The following is a 24,332-nucleotide window of genomic DNA, read 5'->3' on the forward strand; positions in this document are numbered from 1 at the left end:
CCTCATGTTTTGTATAAGATTATTCAAGGCCACATGAATGAGTGTAAGGCAACAGGAGGAAGTTTAAATCATTATTTATTAAGACATAAAAAAGCATTTACAGCAAATACCTGAGTGCCTAAATCAGCACATCTTTATAATATTAAAATCATTCTAAGGATAATTTAAAGTTCAGGATTTTTAAAAAATGTCACTCTGGAACAGTGGTTTGTCACACACTTAACTGACAAAGAGTTACGCATTTGCTGTGATTGTGAACTTTGGTGCTGGAGTCAACATCTGCTCTGGTCCAAAGATCTATCAGTTAAAATCAACCTATGGTCTGTATCCTAAATGATTGCTATAAAGATGTGAAAAACGAGAGGATATGTGCAGTACATTTAGCCGTTTCTATTGACTGAACAGAAATGGGTTCAAGTGTATTTTTGTGCGCGTTAGGCTGCAAACGCGCCCTCATGCTGGTGGTGTATCTCCGACATCACCTCTCTTTCCTTTTACAAGAGCGACTCAGTTCGTACAGTTTTCCCGCTGTGTATGGCATCTTTTACAGACTTCCCCTCCATCATCATCCTCGCCCTCTCTTTGTCCCCACCCTCCTTATCCAAAACGGCATTCTTCTCTTTCTCCTTTTCCTCTTTTGACCTCTTTTCTCCTTTCCTCTGTCCTTTTTCCTCTCTTTTCTTTATCTCCTTCAGCTTCCTCTTCAGGGCCGACCGGTCGCTCTGACTGCACACCCCCAGAGCCTGACAACAGAGAGGAGGAACAGGGCACGTAAAGTCAAACAGAAGCTACTGGACAGCGTCAGGTTAGTGATCTTCTAACAAACCAGATTTCAGTTCTTAAAAGGGGACAGACGCTATCTCAGCAAAGTACTTATTACCAGTTGAAAGCATTTCTATGTTATTTCAGATATCGCCATATCAACTGTAAATAGCAGGAAATTGCAGCAGAGATGTTTGAAGTTTCTTGTGGTAAACAAAGAGCACCAAATGGGTTTTTTAAGGGATAACTAATATTTTATCTTGGACTCTATTTTCTATTTTTTTTTTCAATTATTTTATTCTTTTAATGGTTTGGATTTCACTTATTTTATGCATTTGTCCATTAAAATAAACAGCAATTTTAGCATGTATAGAGCCAGCATGTTTTTATATCTGACTGGGTGAATTAAGGGTTTAATTCATCCAAACCAGAACTGGTAATTGTTGGAACAGTAGAAAAACAAAACAAGGCAACTTTTGTGTTTTATTTTGTTTTTGTTGACTTTGAATGAAGTGTGTTTTATGAAGATAAAATGGTGTTTAGGGTATGGTGAATTTGGAAATAGTGATTTTGTGTCTGTTCTGGTTAGCCTAAAAGCTCTTACACTTTGATTAAAAGGTCCATCTCTGAAATAATTCTTTCATTAATGTTGTCAGGCACTTAAAATAATGATCTCAGCTTGTCAGTGGCAAAAAGAAGCACTTTTAGTGGACGTACACTGGAAGGTGCACAAGTGCCCACTAGCTTTCTACAGCAGTCTCGCTCAAGAGAATAACCAAAGTGTTATGCATGTTTAAACAATCCTTTTAAAATTTCCACATTTTCTACTGACATTAAGACTACCAAATCATTAACTGACTAAGTTTGAAATCATAAAATCAATGTAAAAACAAAACATTTCCCCAGTTCCTTAAACGGCTCATTTGTTCGAAGGTTATGGATATGAACTAAATAAATGAAAGTTAAACTTAAACCCAGAGTGGCTAATTTAATGTGACCCATATGTCTCTGCCTAACACATCTGATATATTTTTTTTTTTTCATTATCTGCTCACCTTGAGCTTCTCACTGTCCATGTTGAGCAGCTGTGTCCCATCCACACCTCTTGCAGCAAACTCTGACGCATATTCGTCCATGTTCATGGCGATTAACCACAGACACACCTGCTGGTTGTCCCACTCCAAGACGGGTCGACTTTGCCACTGGTTGTTGTTATTGGTGGGAACTGGGTCATCGTCCAATGTCTGACAGGACACCAGAGACAATACGCAGAGTGAGAAGAAGTGAAGGATAGAAATGAGAGGAAACTGTAATTAAGCAAGAGAGTAGGCTTAGGGAGAAGAAAAGATTGGACAATGAGTGCTCCATAGGGTAAGAAGAAGAAAACTGGAAATACCGCCACGTGGCTGTGTGCCTCCCTGCACCAGTCAAGTTGCACTTACAGTTTACATCCATCGATGAGAAAACATGAATATCAGCACATTTTAAATGTGAGTACCCGAGGTTCTTGAGTTAGGGCCAAAAAGAGCTTTTACGAGGTCACCGTGACCTTGATGTTTGACCAGCAACCACTAGGTTATAATTATTCAATTCTCGAATCCAAGAGGATGTTTGTGCCAAATTTGAAGAAACTCCCTAATGCCATCTTCAGATATTCCGTTCACAAAAATGAGACGGATGCATGAACACAGTGACCCTGATTCATAAAATCCTACTAACCATGACTGAGCATTCTTCAGACTTTTGAAAGATTAATTTACCAATTAAAGACTTATTTTAGGCCTTGTAAGACTTTAAGGGACCACCAAAATCTAATCAGCTCATCACTGAGCCTAAGTGAATATTTGTGTCAAATTTGAAAAATTCCCTCCAGGTGTTGTTGATATATCTTGTTCACAAGAATGTGCTGGTCGGACGAATGGGCAACTCAAAAACGCCGTCCTCAGCTATTGCTGGTGGGGAGGCATAAAAAGGAAGGGAAGGACAGACTCACCTCAGTGGAGGAAAAGGTGAAAGTGTGTCCTGAGAGGGAGTGATCAGAGACATGACCCACCATGCTGGAGCTGTCCACTGGAGAGCCAATACTCTGGAACCAAGAGACAAACACCCTGGCTGCCTGCACACTCTGCTTCACATCTGTTGCATGCTCACCCATGCGTGTGCTTATTTAAAAAGAGATTTCTATTTTATGGGAATTCTAGAGCTGTATATAGATTGGAAAGTGACAGGAGGAGGCTGGCATGCAGAGAAAGAAGGCTGTAACATCTTTTCTTACCTGATCTCTTCTTCCTGTGGTGGTCAGGTACGGTAAGCTGCTGCTGGACACAGACCGGAGTCTCTCCCTGCCTCTCTCAACACCCACTTCTTTTTCTCTCCCGCGCTCTCCAAACCAGGGGAAGGGCAGGCAAGAGGGCATTGAGGTGACCGAACCTGACGGAGACACTCCAGCGGGCTCATCCACCAGGTCTCCACATGACCCTCTGGTAGATATAAAAACAGTTAAATGTTAACTCATTAAGTAATTTCTTTATTTCTGTAAATTGTGGAGTGCCTCAAGGCTCTTTACTTGGGCCTCTGTTGTTTCTAATCTATATAAATGATGTAGCAATGATATCTGAAAAAAGCATTTCACATCCTCTTAGCAGATGATACTAATATTGTGTTATCATCAGCAAACTTTGGTTCCTTGATCAGAGAAGCCAATCATTTCCTGTCATGTACTCAAAAGTGGGTTCAAATGAACTTTAAATGTCAAAAAAATTAAATTTTACAGAAACAAAACAAGAGTTAAACAAGAGTTATCCAAAGGAAGATGCTAAACTTTTTTATAAATAATACAGAAATTAATCAAGTCTCCTCTGCAAACTTCTTACTTGGAAAGACCACATTGAGTTTGTATGTAAAAAAAACTAAAGTCTCTTGGAATCATAAGAAAACTCAGCTCAGTAGTGAATCAATCATGTCTACTAACACTCTACTATAGTTTAATGTTTACATATCATACTGTAACATTGTTTGGGCCATTACGTATCCTTCTTCCCTGCAAAAAATTTAGTTAGTGCAAAAGAAATTTGTCTGATTGGTGATTGTGTCAAATCGCTGGTAATCATCGGCACCTCTGTTCAAGAAATTAAATCTTCTGTCCATTTTTAATATCAATATATATTAAACAAATATTTTTATGTATAAATGTATGCTTAAAATGCACAGCCTACCAGATGCATTTCATAACTTCATAACATTTATCCCCCCTATTACCGCCCCTAATGTGTGTCAATGCGTTACAATGTTTCGTTTACCGTCCCGTACGTTTCTTCAGTTTTGCTGTGTCTCGTCTCTCCTTCATGTATGCCATCTAGCTGAAATTATGTTTGAATCTGATGTGCTTGAAAAATGCTGGGCAAGTGGAGCAAGAAAAAATAACATATCATGGGTCTTTTTAAAGTCATGGAAAAGTTTTGAAATTTTGTCCACAAAAATGTGTGGAAACCCAGACTATAGTGGTTTAATGGCGTCCTGAGCAGTGAATGAAGTCACGCTCCCTCTGTGTGGGCTGTACTCTCTTTTTAGTAGTCAGTACGGCCGTACATGCATGTGGATCCCAGTGTGTGTATCCCACTGGGTAGCTAATTACCGTCGCTCTGCAGGGGAACTATGGATGCAGATCTTGTCAAAAATGTGAAGAAAACCAGGAGATTATTTCTACCTGTCAGTTATAGCTAGCTTAATGTTATATAAGTCAGAAACCCATTTTGCTCAGTTTGGTTTTGTGTATATGTGATTTCACACCTGTTGTTCATGGAACTTTTTCTGTGTTTTTCACTTCTCCTTTTGCTGAGAGACTTGCGAAGGCCACTGACAAAGAAACAGACCAATTATTAAAAGCATCAGGAACAAGAATACCACCAACAAAATCACCCATTTTTCAACGTGGACCCTTTATTCCCATGTTTTTGTGTCTAATGAGAACAACAACTTTTTAAAACTGGTCCAGTATTGAGCCAGCGTGCTGCATAGTGCTGGCAATGGTGAAACCTACTGCATTGTAGCCTCCGGGGGCAATAGTGCACTGTCCATGCACATTCACTTAAAGGGCTCATCGTTGCCACTGAAGGGCTCATATTATTATTATCCTTCTGTCTGACGATATTATGCAACGCATCCCTACATCCCTACAGAGACAGGCCTTTTTGTTAAAGAGTGGAGTTTAAAAAAAAAAAAAAATTCTTAAACCAGACCTGAAATGGCATTTGCCATCCCACCAAACTCCACTGAAATAACCCAATCATTGTAGTGTATATAGAGAGTTGGTGATTGTTGGAAAAGTGGAAAGATGGATCATGACGGCTTTTCTGAGTTATATTTTGTTTCTGTTGACTTTGAATTAAGTGTGTTTTATGATGATTAAAATTGCTGTTTATTTGATAATTTAAAAAAGAGTTTGGTGAGAGTGATTTCGAGGTTGTTTCTGACAAAACACAAATGATCTTACTCTTCAATAAAAAAAGGGTGACCTCTGGAGGAATGTTGTTAGACACAAACATCAATCTGAGCCTCTCTGTTGTGGAAACAAGCACTTCTTGGGTGTAAATTGACAGTGCATTATTGCCCAAAGTGGTTACATTGCAGCCAGCTGCAGTGCTCTCATTCAATTCATTAATTTCAAAAATAGTTTTCTTCAATAATCACTTAAAAAAGGTCTAGGCTGAAAAATACAGAATTCACTCTTTAACCAGCCAATAAAGCTGACAGAGAATCTAAATATAAACTACTTTAATACTTTAATAAGGAGAATATGAGACAAATATTTGATGGTATTATGATCTAAATCCAAGACAAAAAGACAAAAAGTCACCTGAAGTCAGGAAATTTCTTTTTGGACTTCCTGGATGTGGAGGATTTGCGTGGTGAGGGAGTGACGGTGTCAGTGATGAAGATGGGAGGGGTGAAGACAGAGCTGGTGGGAGGTTGAGGACTGAGGGCTGAGAAAGACGAGGTGCTGGACAGGTCACTTCTGCTGCTCCTCTGCGGCGCTGTGGGAGCACACAGTGGCTGGCTCTCCTGCGATTTGTGAACTTCATCTTCCTAAAGGCGATGGAGGACGTGTGCGTTAGTTTCACAGCTGGAAGTAAGCAACTTTAGTGCTGGTCACATGTTAGAGCTCTGTCTCTTACTTGTTTTCTAAAGCTCTCTCTGAGTTTGTCTCGAGAGGGCGGTTGGCGTTTAGATTTCTGGGCCAGCTGAGCTCTGGCTATGTGAGCACTGGAGTCTAGACGTCCTGTATCTGGAACTGGAATATACCAGTCTGGACCTGAGACACAACCACAGTTCATTTTTACTAAGTCAAACAGCAGGTTTTCATTTACAGGTAGAAGTCATTGTTTTTACAGTTGCAATTAAGTCACAAACGTGTCTGCACAGCCATTCTTGTATTTTAAAAGTTGGAAGTTTTATTGCAATTCACTTTTGTTACCGTGTAGTTTTTGTACATGTTCAGACAAAGTGGATCTAGGGAATTAAGTGCTGACTTGCTAAGAAGGAAGCACGATAATATGAGCTGATTCAGGAAATAAAGGAAATGAATTGATTTGTAGTACTTTTTAAAAATAAAATACTTTAATCTTTGGGCTTCAGGGAGATTATCACATATTTTCAAGTCAACAGGTTATAGTCCAAGTGAATTCGCAAGTCTTTGGTGTTACAGTCTAAGGCAAGTGGTGATTCTTATGACTTTATCAAGGTAAGTCCAAAGTCATCAAATTGTGACTCAAGCCTGTTTCAAGTCCAAGTCATGTGACTCAGGACCAAAACCTCTGCCTAGGAGGTTTCATTTTCTTACCTTAATTGCATTGATCAAACAACACAAAATGCTTTGGATTCTTCTGAATCTATTGAAGTAACTTCATGTCAAAACTTTAAATATTTAACTGCCAGCAGCTACACAAAATCAAAGCGACATACAGTCAAATATATGGTACACTCTACAGTTACAGTAAATTAGCTGCTTACCTGTGACTGATGGGTTTGCAGAGTGGTTCTTCCCTTCAGGTGCAGGCTCTTTTCTCTCTAGCTGTGCTATCTGTGATAAGCAGTGTGAAACAATGACTACAGAGAAATGGCAGACTCAGTACAGTAAATCCATACAGGCCTGAGAAGTGTCCTCTCACCTGGATTTGCAGTCTTTCAACTGTCTCTCTGTGCAGCTTATCTTTCTCCACCATTTCTCCTCTCAAGTCTGCTTCTCTGTTCTCCCTCTCCTCCTCTCTGAAAGAAAAAAAACAAGGTTTGAAAAGTTTAATTCCAAATATATGCAGGGGATTTTACATCACACAATTTTACTAGCTAACAAAATACACTGCTAATTCATAAAACAATATTCCCCATTGTCAGAGTGATAAACTGGACTGGATGCATACCTGCTCTGGTACTCTCTGACCAGTCTCTTGGCCTTGCTGTATTTGATCTCTAGGGTCTCTGTTTGGCTCTGGGCATCAGCCAGTCGCTGGCTCACAACCCTGCACAATGTCTGGGCCTCTTGCCAATACCTGATCAAAAGAGTGACGTCGTTATCATTTTGATAATATTTTATGTCATGATCATTTGGCTTTAGGCTCCCACCCATGTAGGGACAGTTCAACCCAAATCAATAATGCATTTACAATTTTTCCTCTCACCTGCAGTGCTGTTTATCAGTCGAGATTGTTTTGTTGTGAGGTGTAGAGTGTTGGAGATGTCGGCTGTCGAGATGCCAAATGTAATGGAACTAGATGACACAGCAGCAATGTCTCTTTGCAGAAATTATGACTTGGTTGTGAGCAGTTTTAGGAAGGAACTATTTCTTTTCTATGAAATCACACCTGCAAATCACTGGAAAGAAGGAAGTGTGCATCTACTACTAGCTCACCGAGCACCTCTGAGCTAGCTAACATTACAGCTCAGCTGAGGACACCATCAATGTTTACATCTTGTGCTGTCACGAGCGTCTGATCCTTAAGTACATGTGTGTGGTAGAAAAAAATTGTTCCAACATGAAATTGCTCACAAAAAGGTCTGTGGATTATCTTGAGTAACCAGGTCATGATTTCTGGGAAGAAACATTTCTGCTGAGTTTTTCCAAATGTATATTTTTGGCGCTTTAAGCACCAAAAGCTGAGTGTCGTGTAGTTCCATCATATGTGACAGAAGTCAGACAGATATCTACAACCGTCTGCAACTCACACCAAAACAATACAGACTTATAAACAGCACTATAGGTAGGAGGAAAAATGTGTTTTTGATTTGTGCTTTAACGCTAGATCATATATACTTATAAATTAATCATTTGTTGTGTCTACCATGGCAAAATACACTTCTTTTTATTCACTACAGTGAAATGGACACAAATAGAGACAGAGCATAGAGTGTATTGCATTGTACTTCTCTAGTTTCTCAGCTTTCTCCTCTCCATCCTCTGCTCTTTGCTCCAGATCAGCCCTCTGGCTCTCCCAATGGGCCTGCTGCTCCTCCCAAGCCTTTAACTTGACGGACAGGTAAAAGCAAAACATTATGTATATGAATGTCCGTGATTAATGTCGTAGTATGCACAAGGGGAAAGAAAGCACTATCAAAAGGCAAAAACACAACCCTTTTGTTGTACACCACATGCCAAAAACTATTCTTAGAGTTGGAAAAACTGCACTGCTTCAATCCTCTTACTTCAAGGAGTTTTGACACAACAAATGAAGTACTCACTGATCTAACACAGTTGGGGAGAAGAAAGCCAGATTTTCAACTGAAAGGCTTTTGCCAACCCAATTATGTCACAGCGGTGATTACTTCAAGGCAAAGGCAGAAAAAGCAGGGCTGACGCGGAGAAGTGTTGGAAGACGGCCCGTGTCCTAGTAACTCCACGCCGAGCCTTCTCATACACAGTTAAAATGGGTCAGACTGTTCCAAATGTGGATGCAAAGGTAGTGTGTTAAAGTGAATACAGTTATTGGTTTGTGTGTGTGTGTGTGTGTGTGTTAGAGAGCGATCTCAATCTCAGCAGAGTGACCTACCTTTTCTCTGGCGTGGTGAAGTTTGGCTGTTCTGCTTCGTAGTTTTGACTGAAGCTATAAAAACAGAAACGGTGAAAAACCATTTGATTGTATTACAATTTTTAGGAAAAGAAATGTTTTGGGTTTTTTTTTTTTTACTATTTTGACATTTTGTCAGTATTTGTATTCTGAGACACGTTCTCTGTTGTAGTGTCCTGTTTTCATTTAGCACTGACCTGATAAAAAACGGCAGACTTGGTGTATACACCTTGTTTACGAATGCTCATGAGCATGAAGTACCTGCTGGTATTTGAGGCAGAGCTGGTAGTTGTCCAGACTTGAAAGAACAGCCACGTCTTCCTCTTCATCTTCCTCCTCTTCTTCAGCCACTGACTTCTCTGACAAGCTGCCGTCAGTATCCTCATCCCCGCTTGCTTGTCCCTTCTTCATATGAAACAAACAAACACAAAACAAGGAAATCAAACCACACGCACTAATTCATACAATCAACTCTTTCTTTTAGGAGACACACCTTTCTGGATGTTTTATCCATTTCCAGGCTTTCGTTGATCAGCCGAGCTACCTCGCTCTCCACGCCCTCCTTCTCTCGGCCAATGAAAAACCTGCAGCGAACAGAGAAATCAGGGCAAGCTTTGAGCAATCGCATGACCAGGTAAAGCACAGGTGTTGCTAATAACAGTAAATTATGACCGTGTGAAAGCGTGCACAAACACTGAAACTGAAGCAGCTAATGTCTACGATACACTAGAAGACTTTGAAAAGGCCACAGTCTCTCAAATCTAAAGATAATTGGCCTCATTCCCAAACCGTGCGTACGCACAAATCTGTGCTTAAACCATGCGTACTCACGTTTTACGCACAAGTCTGTGATTCATCAGTATCTTCTTGAACATATTTTTGAGGACAATATGCAAAATTTTTGGAGGGTTTGCTAAAAATCATTACACCCATTCACAGATTTGTCGCTGAAAGCCTATTTTTGAAACCCCGAATTTCACTGGACAAACATAAAGCTCATATGGATGTTTTGAAGAAAAAATGCAGTCATTTCTGGCATCAAAAGCTTTGCTGGCTGGCATCCGGATCTGAACTCTCAGGTGATGAAGCATTCTTCAAAGTGCCACTAATGTGGATTTAGTGTTTGTGAAAGGCTGGCAGACAATCTGAACACTGTGGTATAGTTTAGAAAATGGTTGCCAGTAATGACAAGTATATATCACGTCGAGCTAATAGGGTAAAGCATCCAAGGTGATGTTTTTAAAGGACTGGTGTGAGTCTTTAAAACAACATCAAAAAGAGAGAAACAATAGATTTATCTTGCTACCAGTGTTTCATCTTTAAATAACTCTAATTACGTAACAACCTTTTAGGAGTTTGACTCTGTTGCTGATCAGTGAAACAGTTTTTATTTATAAAAAAAAAAATGCATTGTGATACCATGTCTCCAAATCACTAATGGGAAAGACTTCATACTCCACCACGCTCCCCAAGCAGCAGCGGTGTATACAAAGAGTGGGAAACATTATCTATGACTTACTTGACAAGACCTGACGTATTCTTGAGGACTGTGGCTGCAAATAGCTGGGAGACTCCGACCAAACTCACCCCGTCCACCTCCACTATCTGGTCATTCACCTGAATCCTAACACACACACACACACACACACACACACACACACACACACGCACACACAAACAAAAGGAATCTCATGTTATTTAGCCACACATACTCTGCAGTAAACAATAGACTGATGTTGAAATGTACCTTCCATCCTTCTGTGTTGCTCCTCCTTCGGTGACTGTCTTGACGAAGATTCCCAGTTTTTCCAGTCCCTGATCAGCTCCTACGCCCATTCCTATTATGCTGATGCCCAGACCCTCGTCCCCTGAAATACATTAGGAATTTATCCACAAATTACCATCATTAGTTAGGTGGCACCATAAAAGCTCCTCTAAGGAGAAACCTGCTACTTGAAATTAGGTCTGCTAATGATTGTTTTCATCGTCAATTAATCTGTTTATTATTTTCTTGATAAATTAATTCATTGTTTGGTCTATAAAATGTTAGGATATGGTAAAAAAAAAGAATGTCGATCAGTGTTTCTCAGAGTCAAAGATGGCCTCTTAGTATACTATATGTAGATGTCTGCTTTTGTCCACAACCCAAATATATTCAGTTTACTGTGTTAGAGAATTAAATAAACCAGATAATGTTCATATTTAAGAAGCTGGAATTTGAGAATTTTGACTTTCTGTCCATGAAAAATTGACACAGAATGATTGATTACCAAATTTGGTGGCAATTACTTTAATTTAATTTAAGTTGACAACTAATCAATTAATCATGGCAGCTCTACTTGAAATAAAAGTGGAAGGTGTTAACGTTGTGATAAGTCTACATATTAAATGTAAATTTCCAATGCATGAAAGATCTCTAAGAGTGATGCTACTAGATAAGACCATCGTGATTTCTTTTCACGTTTTTTTTTCTTCTAGGTTCAGATGTGGACTTGAAACACATACAGACACCAAAAAGACTTAAAGAAACAAAGAACGGCAGATGTGGGAAACAGCAGTTATAGACACCTTTCTCTATCTCCACCGGAAAGACGTCCATCCTGTCCACTCTCTTCTCCAGCTCAAACTCAGCCGAGGCGGACACCGGGTCAATGTCCTCATTGTGTCTGTCGTACTCCGCATTCGAATAAGTGTTGTACACCTGAAAGACAGCATTCAGTATCAGCTTTAGAGATAAAATATTTGTGACATTGGATGGTCGGCACGCCCCCAGTTTAGAGAAACAGGCAGGAGTACCGACACAGATGCTAAACAATGTACTACTTTTCTGTCTTTTATTATGTTGTCTTTTGCACCCTGGTGGACAATAAAGATATATTCTACGATTCTACAACTAATGAACTAACCGATGGGGGCAGGGTGGACCACCAACTCATGCTCTGCAAAGTAAAATTACTGTTTTTGTCAAAAGAGTCTGGTGTCTTTGAAGAGAGCATAGATAACATCTGCAGTGCCCTGTTAGAAATGGCTGTCTGATGGCAAGGTGAAGCAGTGAAAATATTCTAAGTAAAGTGTACACTCAAACTGATTTAGACTTTTTAGGTGGCTGAAATACATGTTGCTGCTAAACCCATCCACAGCAGTACATTGCTCAGCTTCCATGTCAGCACTATAGCCTATTTCTGTAAACTGGGGGGGTGTCGACCTTCATCTACCTTGTGTAATACACTTAAAAAAAAATCCAAACTACCCCTTTAAGTCACTGTGGCGGCCTCAGCTCATGTTAACACCAATGTCAAATTTAGCTCAACTGCAAATACTGTTTCATGCACTGACAGCTTTTACATGTGTTCATCACAGAGCAGACTGTAAAGCCAACCATCTGCAGCTATTGACACAACAAGACACTGTTTATGTTGGCAAATCTGTCAAGAGTGTGAGAGTCAGAAAGAGAGAAGTGCACAGACTTCAGCAAAGTGTTAACTCGTAATCATATTAAAAAATATGACACTACACGGACCGCTGCTACTAAAGTTTCTGATGAACTGAGCCAGATTAATGCCATTCACACCCACAGGAATGTTTTCTTTGCTTTTATATTGAGGCAACTCTGAGCTAAGCACTGACAGAATGAAGCATGTGGGATCTTGCCTTTTACTCCTCCTCTAATGGATTAGAAACATGGCTTTGGGCTAACACTTCTCTTATATGGATTCAAACTCCAACTAAAACCGACAGTCACACAAATCTACAATAAAGAGCTTCTGTAAATGCAGGGATTTAGAAACAAGTGACCCTGCAGCTGTCAGTTAAATGAATAATAAATGCAGAAAGCCTGATTTTGGATCATTTGTTCTCCTTACCTTGATTGGTGCTGAGGAGAACCTGACCTTTCTCTTTGCAATCTCTGCTGCATCCTCATCATCGGTCAGTTCAGGCACTCCGGGGATTTCCTCACACTGCAGTAAATTTGCATGTGTAGAGTTTTCCAGTTCCTGTTTCAAGTGCTCTGTGTGAGACTGGGATTCCTGCTCATACACAAAAGCCTTGTTCTCAATCCCACAGATGACTGCAGATCCTGTTTGGTCCACTTTGCCTCCTCCGACACCACCTTCTCTGTTCTCCTCACACTTGACCTCCTCTCGCAGCTCACATGTTGCACCATCATCTTTCTCTGTTTTCGCTTCTTGACTTTGTTTACATTCTTCTCCATCTTCCCTCTTTGTCTCAGCTTCCTTGTCATTACCTTCTTCTTGCATGATGCCCCTCTCGGTCCGTCCAGCACTTTCTTCCACTCCTGCAACAGTTTTTTTCTCCTTTTCTGTTGACTTCTCAGCCTGTGCAGTAAACTGTCTGTCCTGCCCCTCCCTTTTACCCTCCCATTCTTCATTCACCTGCTGATACTTGTCTTCACCGTCCTCCCTGTCATTGTGAATCTCTGTTTGACACGCCATGCTGGCAGATAACTCCGTCTGTTGTTCTTGTGAAGGAACAAAGCCCTTCTCCAGTGAATACGACCCTGACGTTTCCACGCTGGGCTCTTCAAAAACATCATCCACCAGCTCCTGCTCACGCTCTCCTGCACCTTTGTTCATGTACTTTTCCTCCTCATCTTTAAGCCAATTTTTGTCCTCTTTCTGCTCCTTTTCTTCCTCATTCTCATCGCTTTCCGATGACATGTTCTTTACATCAACTAGCTCTGCCCTCACTGGCTCCTCAGGGGTTAAGCAGAGGCCAAGAGATGCTGTCCTTTCGTCCTCTGTTTGTGAGTCTATGGTTTGTTTGTCGAGATAGGAGGGAGATTTGTTGGATGATTCACTTGGGCTGTGCGGTACAGGAGATTTAGGGCGCCTTGTCAGCGAGGCCTGTGCTGGAGGCTTTGGCGAGGAAATATTTATGATGGGTAGGTTTATGGATTTGTCTTTATCAACGCTGTCCTCCTCTGTATGATTCACTTCCCCACATCTGTTTTCTTTTTCTTCCACCAAGCTGACACCACCTATCCCCTCCTCCATCCCCTTGCTTCCCTTGCCACCAGTACCTTTACAAACATATCCTCCACCAGCTCCAACCTCCATCACCTTGGTCTCAAACAACCTCCGGGTTACAGAGAACTTCTGAGCCAGAGCAGCTCTGTCTATATCCACTATCTCCTCTGATCTGGATGGTTTATCTAGCAGGGAAGATTCAGGAGTAGACATGTTGGCCGCAGTGCTCAGAACAGACGAGGAGCTGATGACTGAGCGCCTGGGTGCAGAGAAGGGTGAAGTTTGGAGCTGCAGGTTGAGATTGTGAGGAGAAAGGAAAGGTGTGGAGCCAGAACTCTGCACTGGATCTTGATTCAGTTGCTGGTTGTCCATTTGCAGGAAGATGTTGTCTCTGATTTTGGTCCCCCTTGTGCTGTGGACCCTCCCTCTGCTGCCTGTGCTGGTGCTGGTGTGGGACATTTTGGGATCTGGCAGCCTGGTTGGGTGGACAGCAGCAGCTTTGGTCCCTGATTGTAGACTGGTCGCAGTGTCGAATGAACATTTGATGGCATGGAAGTCAGACTTGTAGGTTATCCTGTGAGGGGAGGCACTTCGGCCTTTGCTGTCCGTCCGCATCATTTGGGAATGGAGATTCCCTTGAGTGAGGAGAAACTGTGGAGGAGGATTGACCTGGGCAAGTGTGGAGCAAGTGGATAATGCTTGAGGATTTGCTGGCACGATGGTAACAATAAGGCAAGAAATATGCTGGAGAATAGAGCTAGTGTGTTTTAAGAGGTTTCATTAGTGACAGCAGGTGACGAAGGCAGGCTCCTGATCTGGAAACGTCATTGTCATCAGGTAGTCTTCATGTATATTAATTCATCACCACAGCAAGAGTGTCCTGCAGCAGTGGTGTGAGAAAAAGGTGAAACAACACATTCAATGAGGTTAAGTAGTACAACGCAGCATGTCATTAACCATTTAACACTTTCATCAACATCACTTTTCTTGTGCTGCGTTTGCCTTTCATTAGCATTTAAACCTCTGAAACCTGCGAAAATTGGTTTGATTTCTTTCAAAAACACATTGAAAAATCATAATGAGCAACCTGACAAGAAATGTCCCGCAAACTGCAAAGAAAATGACTAAAATGTGCCAAGGAAATTATTTGGGGGTATTATCAGATATTAATAAAAAAAAATTAAAAAAAAATGTCCTAATTACATATTTATAATTATGTTACAAGAAAAAAATGTTTTTTTTTTTGTTTTTTTTTTTTAAAGGCACTTTCTTAAGGTTATTTTCTTGTTTTTTGTTGTTGTTGTTTTTTAACTTGTTAAACTTGTTTTGGCTTAGGCAGGCGTTTTTCTTCTAATTTTTTGACTGATTTGATTTCTTGCAAATTTTCGGAACATTTCTAGTTAAATTGCTTGTCGCCGTCCTCACACGTTTTGTAAAGAATCAAGTCAATTTGTTTAGGTTTCAAGGGTTAATTACTGCCGAGACAAACTATCAAGTGGCATGACTTGCAGCCATCAATGCTAAAATTAAAATCAGCAATTTTCAGCCTCATTACTCACACTCGCTGCGAAATGGGAGGATTAACGATGGCGTGCACCGGCAAAACACAGAAAAACGAAGCCATCAGACATTTTTGTTTCACAGTTACTTACAATCAACCTTTGGAGCCGCAACGAAGACCTCAGGACAACCGCTGCGTTCGCGTGCTGTCGGAAAATAAACGGATAAGGACAGAACACAGTGACATGGCGAATGTGTTAGGGGAAAATGCGCATTTAGGGACTGTGCGTTACTTATCAGAGTATGCAGTGACTTTGGTGTGACTTCCATTATTATTCTTATTATTCTTCTTTTTCTTCTTCTTCTTCTTCTTATTATTATTATATTTTGAGCCTCACAGAGTTACTGAGGGAAAATACATGATATTTTACTGTATAGTATGAAACCCCTCTTGTGATTTTTAGGGCATTTAAAATAAATACTAAATACAACAATTTAAAGTCGAATGTCTCTCCCCCTAAGCCTAATAATAATAGTAGTAATAATAGTCTAATGATAATAATAATAATAATAATAATAATAATAATAATAATTTTTAAAAAAAACGTGGCAAAAAGTTCATTCAAATTAAATCAGTGGTTCATTTAACACTGTTGTGTTACGCAGGTGCACCGCCTTTTAATTCAATATAATTCAAAGAGGCTTTATTAGCATGGGAAAAGTTAGATTTATGTTGCCAAAGCAAGTGTGGAGTAAAAACCAAAAATCTATGCACAATAAGTAAAGATATACCAGAATTTGGTTTATATTAATGTCACTGCTGATTTGGGACACCTCTGACACACCCACAAAATGTGAGAAAACATACCTCAAAGCCCAATACACATACTTTTCACACTGTTTTGAGGAAACACGTTGTTTAACCTGGCAACTGTCGCAAAACTATGCACATTGTTTTTAAATCGAACATGCCCCAGTGCTTGAAAAAAAATGTATGTGCCCTCCCCCATTTTGCACCAACCCTTCTCTCCCATAAATAACAAACAGTCCCTTAGTAACAGTAGCTGTGATTTTGCCTTTTTTCAGATATTGTATACCATTATGCATCAAATTAAGAACTGAAGCTAGAATTGATACGTTTTAGTATTGTTTACTCAACTTGCTAAGTTATATAGTGTTAAATAAGCTCAATTTAAAGGCTGGTGTGTTTTGTCCTCTCTTCACTGTCACCCTGCAGTGCACCACAAAATAAAACAGCACTGTCAATCGCCATACAAAATCACAGCGTGATTTCTCCGACAGCATTTGAACGCAGCAAATCTCAACAACCTGTCTGGAGTGCGCGCGCAGTTTAAAGGTCGCGAGACAAAGGTTGGGTCGCCTCAATAAACCAACCGACAACTAACCGAAACAATTAGCCGGTTAACCTTTATGCTAGCTGTTTTCCACGGTTGTATCTTACCGTAGGAGTGTTTTGTTTGCAGTCAGCCGGTGCTGACGGCTCCCTCGCTGTGATAAATACAGACAGATGGCGACTCATGTCTCTAAATACTGTAAATGGATTATCCTCCGGTAATCCTGTGTAAACTACTCCAGTAACCGTGAAACACTGACGGTGAGTGGGTACCCACACTGGGGCGAGTTAGCCTACATTTGGAGGGCCAATTGTTAAATTCATGCCTTATAATTTACAGCAGCTAATATGAACCTTTTGGTCACAGTTTAGTTCAGCCTGTTGAATATTTTCATTGTTTTAAATGACCGTTTGTAGCCCACTAGAGACAAAGTGTGGAGGCTAATATAGTGTGGGTGATGCTTACTATCATAACAAATGCTGCTTTTATTGCTATTACATGGCAGCTCTCCATAAGAGCCAGTCATTTAGATTTTGCCATCACACACTGCACATATAATCCGCTGTCACAAGGACAGGTACATGAAATCCTTCCTGCCCGAGGCAGTAACCCTGCACAACACCTCACCTCTGTCTAATGGACAGCTGTCAACTACATAGTCCTGTTACTCCTACCTTGCACAAAATAATTTCAGGGTCCCCATGAAATCTTCAAAAAGCCTTACAAGGCATTAAATCTAAAAAAAATAAGGCCTTGTTTATACAAAGCTGTCTTAAATAAATCTTAAAGTCTTAAAAATGATGAGGCATGGGAAGTAAGATTTTTAGGAATTGGTTTTCTGATGTCTCATTGTAAAATCTCTAAAAAAAAATAAAGAATTCTCAACAAAAAAAAATCACATTTTATGTTTCAATACATATTTGAGCATAAATCTCCCTTGTCTCAAGTAACTGATAGAGGTTTGTGGGTTCATAGGTCCTTAAGTTTCATTCTGATTGACTTTCAAGAAGTCATAAAAAGTCTTAAATCCCTTGTTCTTAAAGCTGTGGGAACCCTGTGAATTTGCACAAATCATTCTGCAAGTCTGCTTCACTGTATACTTATTCTAAACTTCTACCAATGTGCACACTTTTATGTTTATAGTATTTTATGTTTATAGTATATTTTAATATTGTTAAGCATTTAGTATTTTAATTTTGTATATTTAACTTTTTTTAATAGTATTTTCTTTGTATTGTATATTCTATAGATATTCTGTAGATATATATATATATATGTCAATTGTTCTTACAGAATACGCCCAGGTTTGTTTTTTTATGAATATATTTTTTTGTCTCTTCTAGTGTGATGTATGTATCACTGTATTTTTACTGCTTCAGTTCAGTGCCATCTATCTATCTATCTATCTATCTATCTATCTATCTATCTATCTGTCTGTCTGTCTGTCTGTCTAAATCACTGTCGTATTACACTTCTATCAAACATGCAGGTTACATGCACTTACCTTTACCTGTCTTCCAGCATCACTGCCAGGGTTGCCATCTGCTGTGAAAACCGATAGCACTCAGACAAAGGTCCTCCTGGGCTCAGAGGTAAGCTTTGTGTGAATATTCACCTGTGTGCATGATGCAGGTTAGTGCAGTCAGCCAGATCTCACACTGTCTACCTGTTTGTGTGTGAGGCAAACGAGAGCAGTGATGCAGCACCTGCTGATGTATGTGTGTGCCTACCTGTGTGTGTGTGTGTGTGTGTGTGTGTGTGTGTGTGTGATGCCGTTGGGTGAGTCGGTGCAGTACCTATGTCTGTCTGTGAAGCTGGCTCGTGTGGCAGATGGACTGGACTTGACTGGACTGGACTGATCGGTGCAGAGTCGAAATAATGGTTCTGCTCATTGTGACCTGGATCTGACTGGAGACCATTGTCCCAGGTGGCACTGGGACCTAGTTGATATAAATACTGGCCAATCACAAAAGCCCTCTTTCGAATGAGGCTAAGGGAGGGGAGGGAGGAAAAGTGAATTGAAGAAGAGATGGAAAATGAGGGAGTGATGTCAGGGTGGGTGGTAAAGTAAATTTGGAGAGTTATAGGCTGCAAGAAAGTGGCAAAGTAGATGGAGACAAAGACTGCAGGCAGAAATTTAACCTGGATTGATGTGAAAGCGGATGGCAATCATATGAGTACTATAAGTACCCCCCTACTACCACCACTACTCAGTAGTGGTATTTATAATTACAGGCAGGTAAGATGAGAAATATAGGAGATCTGTGTGTGCCGACATAATCCTTACCGCCCATTTCTCTCACAGCAGCAGGTCACCTTGACCTCTACACAAGTTTGTGTCCTTTCCTCCTCACAGTCACATGAGGATGTTACATTCTGATGTTTAGCTGGATATTTTCATAGTCTTTTTTTGACTGTGATTCAAAATCAGTGTTAGTGGCTTCTGTACTCTAGAAAAAAACAGATTTACGACACACAAGCACATTTTGCTGTCACTTTTGATTTTACTAGAACCTCAGACACTGTATCAGTATTGGGTTTATGTCAGATGATAAATAAAAAGAAACAAACATGTGTTTTAGATTAATGTCCCCATTACATCATTTTTTTTTTTTTACCAGAGAGGACTGATGACTTTATTTCTGAACTGTAAAATGACTCACTTGGTTAGTACTTGTGCAACTTGATCACATTTCTTACAAAGGATTCTTTCACTTAAAGGTCTAGTGTCGGGGTTGTCAAACTGTGGCTCTGGAGCCACATGCAGCTCTTTAGCCATTGTTGTAGGTTTATAGTGATTCTTACATTCTTTATTATAAACACATGTAGCAACACACCTAACAAAACAAAAAGGTTGAACATTTTTTTTTAACTAAAATGTACATCATACATCTACAGCTTTTCCGCATTTTGCCAAACCTCAGTAGCAGTGGCTAGTCTTGAGTCTCCTGATTAAACTAGGCTACCTAAAGATTTTAAATCCAAAAACAGAAAATGCCTGGAGGAAAACAGAGAATTTGATAGTGCCAGGACAGATTTGTTTGCTTGTTTGCACCGCAAACACTGCAAAGTTTTAAGTACAAAATAATTGTAAACAGACATTGCAGAGTAACCACCGTATGGTAAACACACATTAATTATTGCTCATTTGGACCTATTTGTAATGTTTAAATGGTAATTTATAGTTAACAGGCTGTGGTACGTGTCATTGCAATGCTCAAGTATGTTTTGCAGCTCCAGACAGATTTTTCTTTGTTTATTTGTTTTGTTTTAGCCAAAAGTGGCTCTTTTGATAGAAAAGGTTGCTGACTCCTTGTCTAATGTGTGGGATATAATGGCATCTAGCTGTGGGCCATTATCAGGACTCCTAGTTTCAGTTAATTAAACTCTAATGAAAACATAATTATTATTATTTTACTCAATTTCTGCCAATATATCCCCCCAAATCCTACACACTGGATCTTTAAGGGACTCTTTGAAGGTGTTTGTTTACTTTATGAAAAAATGTCATATATTAATATCAGTATCAAAAATGTAACTTAAGTAACATTTATAATTTTCAATCCTTCTTTAAGGAACTACATTAACAGTATTTATTTAGTATTCATTTTTCTTTGGACTGAGATAATGTCTGACAGCTGATGATATTGGCTCTGTGTGTGTGTGTGTGTGTGTGTGTGTGTGTGTGTTTGTGTGTGTGTGTGTGTGTGTGTGTGTGTGTGTGTGTGTGTGTGTGTGTGTGTGTGTGTGTGTGTGTGTGTGTGTGTGTGTGTGTGTGTGAGTGAGAGAGAGAGAGTGTGTGTGTGTGTGTGTGTATGTGAGTGTGCGCGTGTGTAGGCTGCATTTGGCAGACTGTCATGCCCCATATGGTTATCTGTTCAGTCAACCATATTTTGAGTTTCCCAGCTTCACGGGGGAATTGCACTCAATCCTCCGAACATTTAAATGCAGACACGCACATACACACACACACACACACACACACACACACACACACACACACACACACACACACACACATACACACACACACATATCACACATTCTGTCTCTGCTCAGCCCATGGCTGGGATGAACACACAAGTCAGCAGTTTAAATGAGCAAAGCACAATGTAGCAGTTCTGCAGCTCTGCATAGTTATTTTATACGGTGTTGAATCAGTCTGACGTGTCCCTTAAGCGGCACTTTTTATAGCTTTAGTGTTGGTGCATCTATGAATCCATAAACAATGATACTGCCACTTTGTGTCTAGATGTGTGTACTGCACATGGTATATTATTCAAACAACATTGATAATAATGATGCAATTCTGTGGAGATGAATATGCAGAGCTTTGCACTAACACTGACAGTTAGTGCTTTAATCCTCACCAAGGTTGAACACAGTAAAAAATGATCTTCATTATACTATGATGTACTTTGGAAAGAAGCTTCTCGATGTTTTTGTCTTGCAGAATCCTCTGATGTACATACATTGTTTTTGTTGTTGTTGTTGTTGTTGTTGTACAATATAAAACAATCTATTGTAGAAAATATGATGTGAATTTGAAAGCCATCCCTGAACCGATAAAATGTGTTTACATTTTTTTTTATTGAGAAGCAAAGACAAAAAAACATTGTATTGCCTTGCTCTTTTCTAAGTAAGGCAAGGCAAGGCGGTTTTACTTATAAAGCATATTTCATACACAAGGGTAGGTTCAAGATACTGTATTGAAGAAGTTAAAAACAACATAATACAACAATACAACAAACAAGAACAATTCATTTCAAAGTTAAAATAACACAATTCAAAATAAAAAAAACACAGTAAAAGAGAGAGAGAGAGCATTAAAAGAATATGCAACAATCATTTTAAAAGATTTAAAACAATACAAGTATTTTTTTAAAAAGACGGGTTTAAAACATTTGACAATAATAAGGTAGCATAATGTCAAAAGGCAGAACATACTTACAAATAAATAAATACATAATAAAATAAAACAAATAAAACAAATAAATAAATACATAATAAAATAAATAAATAAATAATAAAATAAAACATATAAAATAAATAAAGAACTAAATGGGACCTTAACTGATACTTCAAAAATAAATAAATAAAACAAATAAAATAAAATGAATGTAACCTTAACTGATGATAGCATGTTGTCTTTCATTCTGTGGTAATTGTACCTTTTTTCACCAAATTTTTCAGAAAGAGCAACTTAAAAATAGAACGTTACCAATTCTGAGACAGCTGGCACTGACACACACACACACACACACACACACACACACACACACACACACACACACACACACACACACACACACACACACAGAGAAAGGCATGCACACTTCATTTTAACAATATGGTGAAAACTTGCTCAATCACCCTCAAGTGTTACAGTCATGCATGCTGAAGCGCTATTTAAAACAGATGCAGCAAGGCAAGCGTAAGCATCCTCACACACAAACATACACACAGAGGCAACAGGTACACACATTCACACATTTTAATTCACCTGATGCCGTGCAACTAATGATGTCAGCATGCAGGATGAAGGGAGGTAAAGAGGGTCTAAGTTAGAGGAGTTTGAGATGCAATAGGAACCCCCCCCCCCATGTCTCATTTTTCATTTTACAAGCAGCCCCTGTCCTCCTCGTATTTGACCTGCCACGCTTTTTAAGAGCCGGCATCGAACACAGAAAATCCCGTAATTCCTTCCTCTGTTCTCCCTCTCCCTATTTTCACATAGCGTATACCTGCGACATAAGTTGTGGTTTTAGGCAGTGCTGGATGCTCAAAATCTCCCTGCTCCTTCTCATCTGCCCTCCCTCTCTCTGTCACTCCCTTCCTCTCTTTGCAGCGGTGGCTGCGGCCATCCTGGTGACAAGCTGCATCTCTGCTGCTGCCGCGGCTGCTCTGTCGTCACTTGGTTTGAAACAAAACAAGATAAAATAAAACTGCTTTGTTTCTGTAAATATACCATTTCACACATGCATCCTTCAAGGCCACAGCAGTCGCGTCTGCACTCATCTTTATTTAGGCACATAAACAACTCTGTGTACAGAAACAGTGTTCACATTTAGCTTGTTTATATTTGCCTCATAGGAATGAATCAATACTGACAATGCTCTGATTTGGCTCCTTTGTCATTCCAAGATTTTGGACTTGCCAAATACTGTTATAATAATAATAATGATGGTAATAATGATAATGATGATGATGATGGTGATAACAATATCAATAATCTTTATTTGTATAGCACCTTTCATACAAGAAATTCAGCCTAATGTGTTTTACAACAAGGACGACATAATACCTTCATGTAAAAATAAGATAAGAGCAGGATACGTAGAATTAATCTTCACACTGATAAAACCCACTTGATAATACTAGTTAAAGTGAGATAAAAATAAAGATAAAAATAGAATGCACTGGATACATAACAAAAGATGGAACATAAAACCCATTGAGATAATACTAATAAAAATAGAGCTAATAATAAACAATAGTAAATAATAAATAAATAAATAAATAGTTTTCTCAGGAATGTGTAAAAATTGTCATGTAGTTATGGGTCATGTTTCGGTATATATTGTGATAGGACACCACATATTTCAAATAGTTAAGGCCTTTTCTAGGTCTTCATTGTGGAATAGCGTTAGCTGGTTAGATTGTCCTTGTCCTGTTGGTCATCTATCAGTCGTTCCAACACTTCATCTAAGTGAAAAGGCCGGCTTCAAGCAAAAATTGAGCATCATCCCGTCTCCACAGCTTCTCGCTCGCTGCTGTGGTCCTGTCAATGCATCGAACCTTTAAACAACTCTTACAAAGCGTTGCATAAATAAGCAGCCCATCAAATTCTCAGAGTCAAGACAGGCTGTCTTCAGTTTTTGTTAGATCACTTTGCTACTTCCTGACCCAGTTCTCCCTTACTTGCATGAAGTTATAAATGTCTATATTTATACCCCTCCCCTTTCCTCATGTTGCATACCAATTTTGTGCTGCCTGCTATCCCACATTGCCTTGGAAGGTGACTCACATCCGGTTGAAATTGAACAGGATCAGAGATTTCCTTGCTCTGCATAGCTCTCACTGTGGATACACTGCTCAGATTTTTCTTTTTTTTCATGTTCTGCAACTTAGTTGAACTTTGACCCTAAATATGCAGCATTTTCAAGGATCCCTGGAGTTTTGTGATAATACTCTTTGGTCCTACCAGGATGTCAGAGAAGGTTAATTTTGAATGATGTCAGACATCCAGTTTTCTCTTTGCTGAAGCTTCATTACCTACCTGAAAACTCCATCCCAAGTCTTATGCTATTGCAGTGGAGGTCCCTTGAATCCAAGAAATTTTGTGGATAAAAAAAGCTGCTCCAAAACTGTCCAGGCAATCTTCTGGTCTTTCTCAGCTGTTCTACCTGTCTGCACTGTTGATGAGCTTAAAAGAACATCGTAATAATAAAAGAAGAACCTTCAATCTTCAATTCCAGATCTTCAGAAAACTGTCCCAGGATCCCGTTGCAACTGCCATACCATCATCAGTAACTCCCAGGCAGCTAACGCGGTTGTCATGTCCGGCCAACACACCAGCCCGGTCAGCTTTTAGTGTGTCCCACACGTTACAGTTGAAGTCATCATATCCCGCCAGAAGGAGACGGCCACTCTTTGAACCAAACATCTCT

At 39.6% G+C, this 24,332-nt stretch overlaps 1 protein-coding gene across 4 annotated transcripts; it reads right to left on the reverse strand.

The window, feature by feature from the left end:
- Positions 1 to 58: 58 nt before the first annotated feature.
- On the reverse strand, positions 59 to 18,312 carry LOC121951010 (uncharacterized). Of its 4 annotated transcripts, none has more exons than XM_088085309.1 (20): positions 18,167 to 18,312; positions 15,460 to 15,513; positions 12,683 to 14,687; positions 11,388 to 11,520; positions 10,567 to 10,687; positions 10,339 to 10,443; positions 9,313 to 9,403; positions 9,081 to 9,224; positions 8,802 to 8,855; positions 8,179 to 8,279; positions 7,179 to 7,307; positions 6,930 to 7,026; positions 6,772 to 6,841; positions 5,937 to 6,073; positions 5,618 to 5,847; positions 4,552 to 4,617; positions 3,038 to 3,242; positions 2,756 to 2,848; positions 1,818 to 2,006; positions 59 to 743 (listed from the first exon to the last, which is right to left on the reverse strand). In XM_088085309.1, the coding sequence occupies exons 3-20, from the start codon at positions 14,423 to 14,425 to the stop codon at positions 495 to 497; spliced, it is 3,957 nt and encodes a 1,318-aa protein (XP_087941435.1). In that variant the 5' UTR covers positions 14,426 to 14,687; positions 15,460 to 15,513; positions 18,167 to 18,312; the 3' UTR covers positions 59 to 494. The 4 variants fall into 4 exon arrangements, with proteins under 4 accessions (XP_087941435.1, XP_087941436.1, XP_042353104.2 ...); XM_088085310.1 differs by having other exon boundaries at positions 15,367 to 15,513; XM_042497170.2 differs by lacking the exon at positions 2,756 to 2,848.
- Positions 18,313 to 24,332: the final 6,020 nt, after the last annotated feature.

The sequence above is a fragment of the Plectropomus leopardus genome, chromosome 12 (assembly GCF_026936395.1).
Source record: "Plectropomus leopardus strain MGB_pleo_1.0 chromosome 12, ASM2693639v1, whole genome shotgun sequence".
Lineage (NCBI taxonomy): Eukaryota > Metazoa > Chordata > Actinopteri > Perciformes > Serranidae > Plectropomus > Plectropomus leopardus.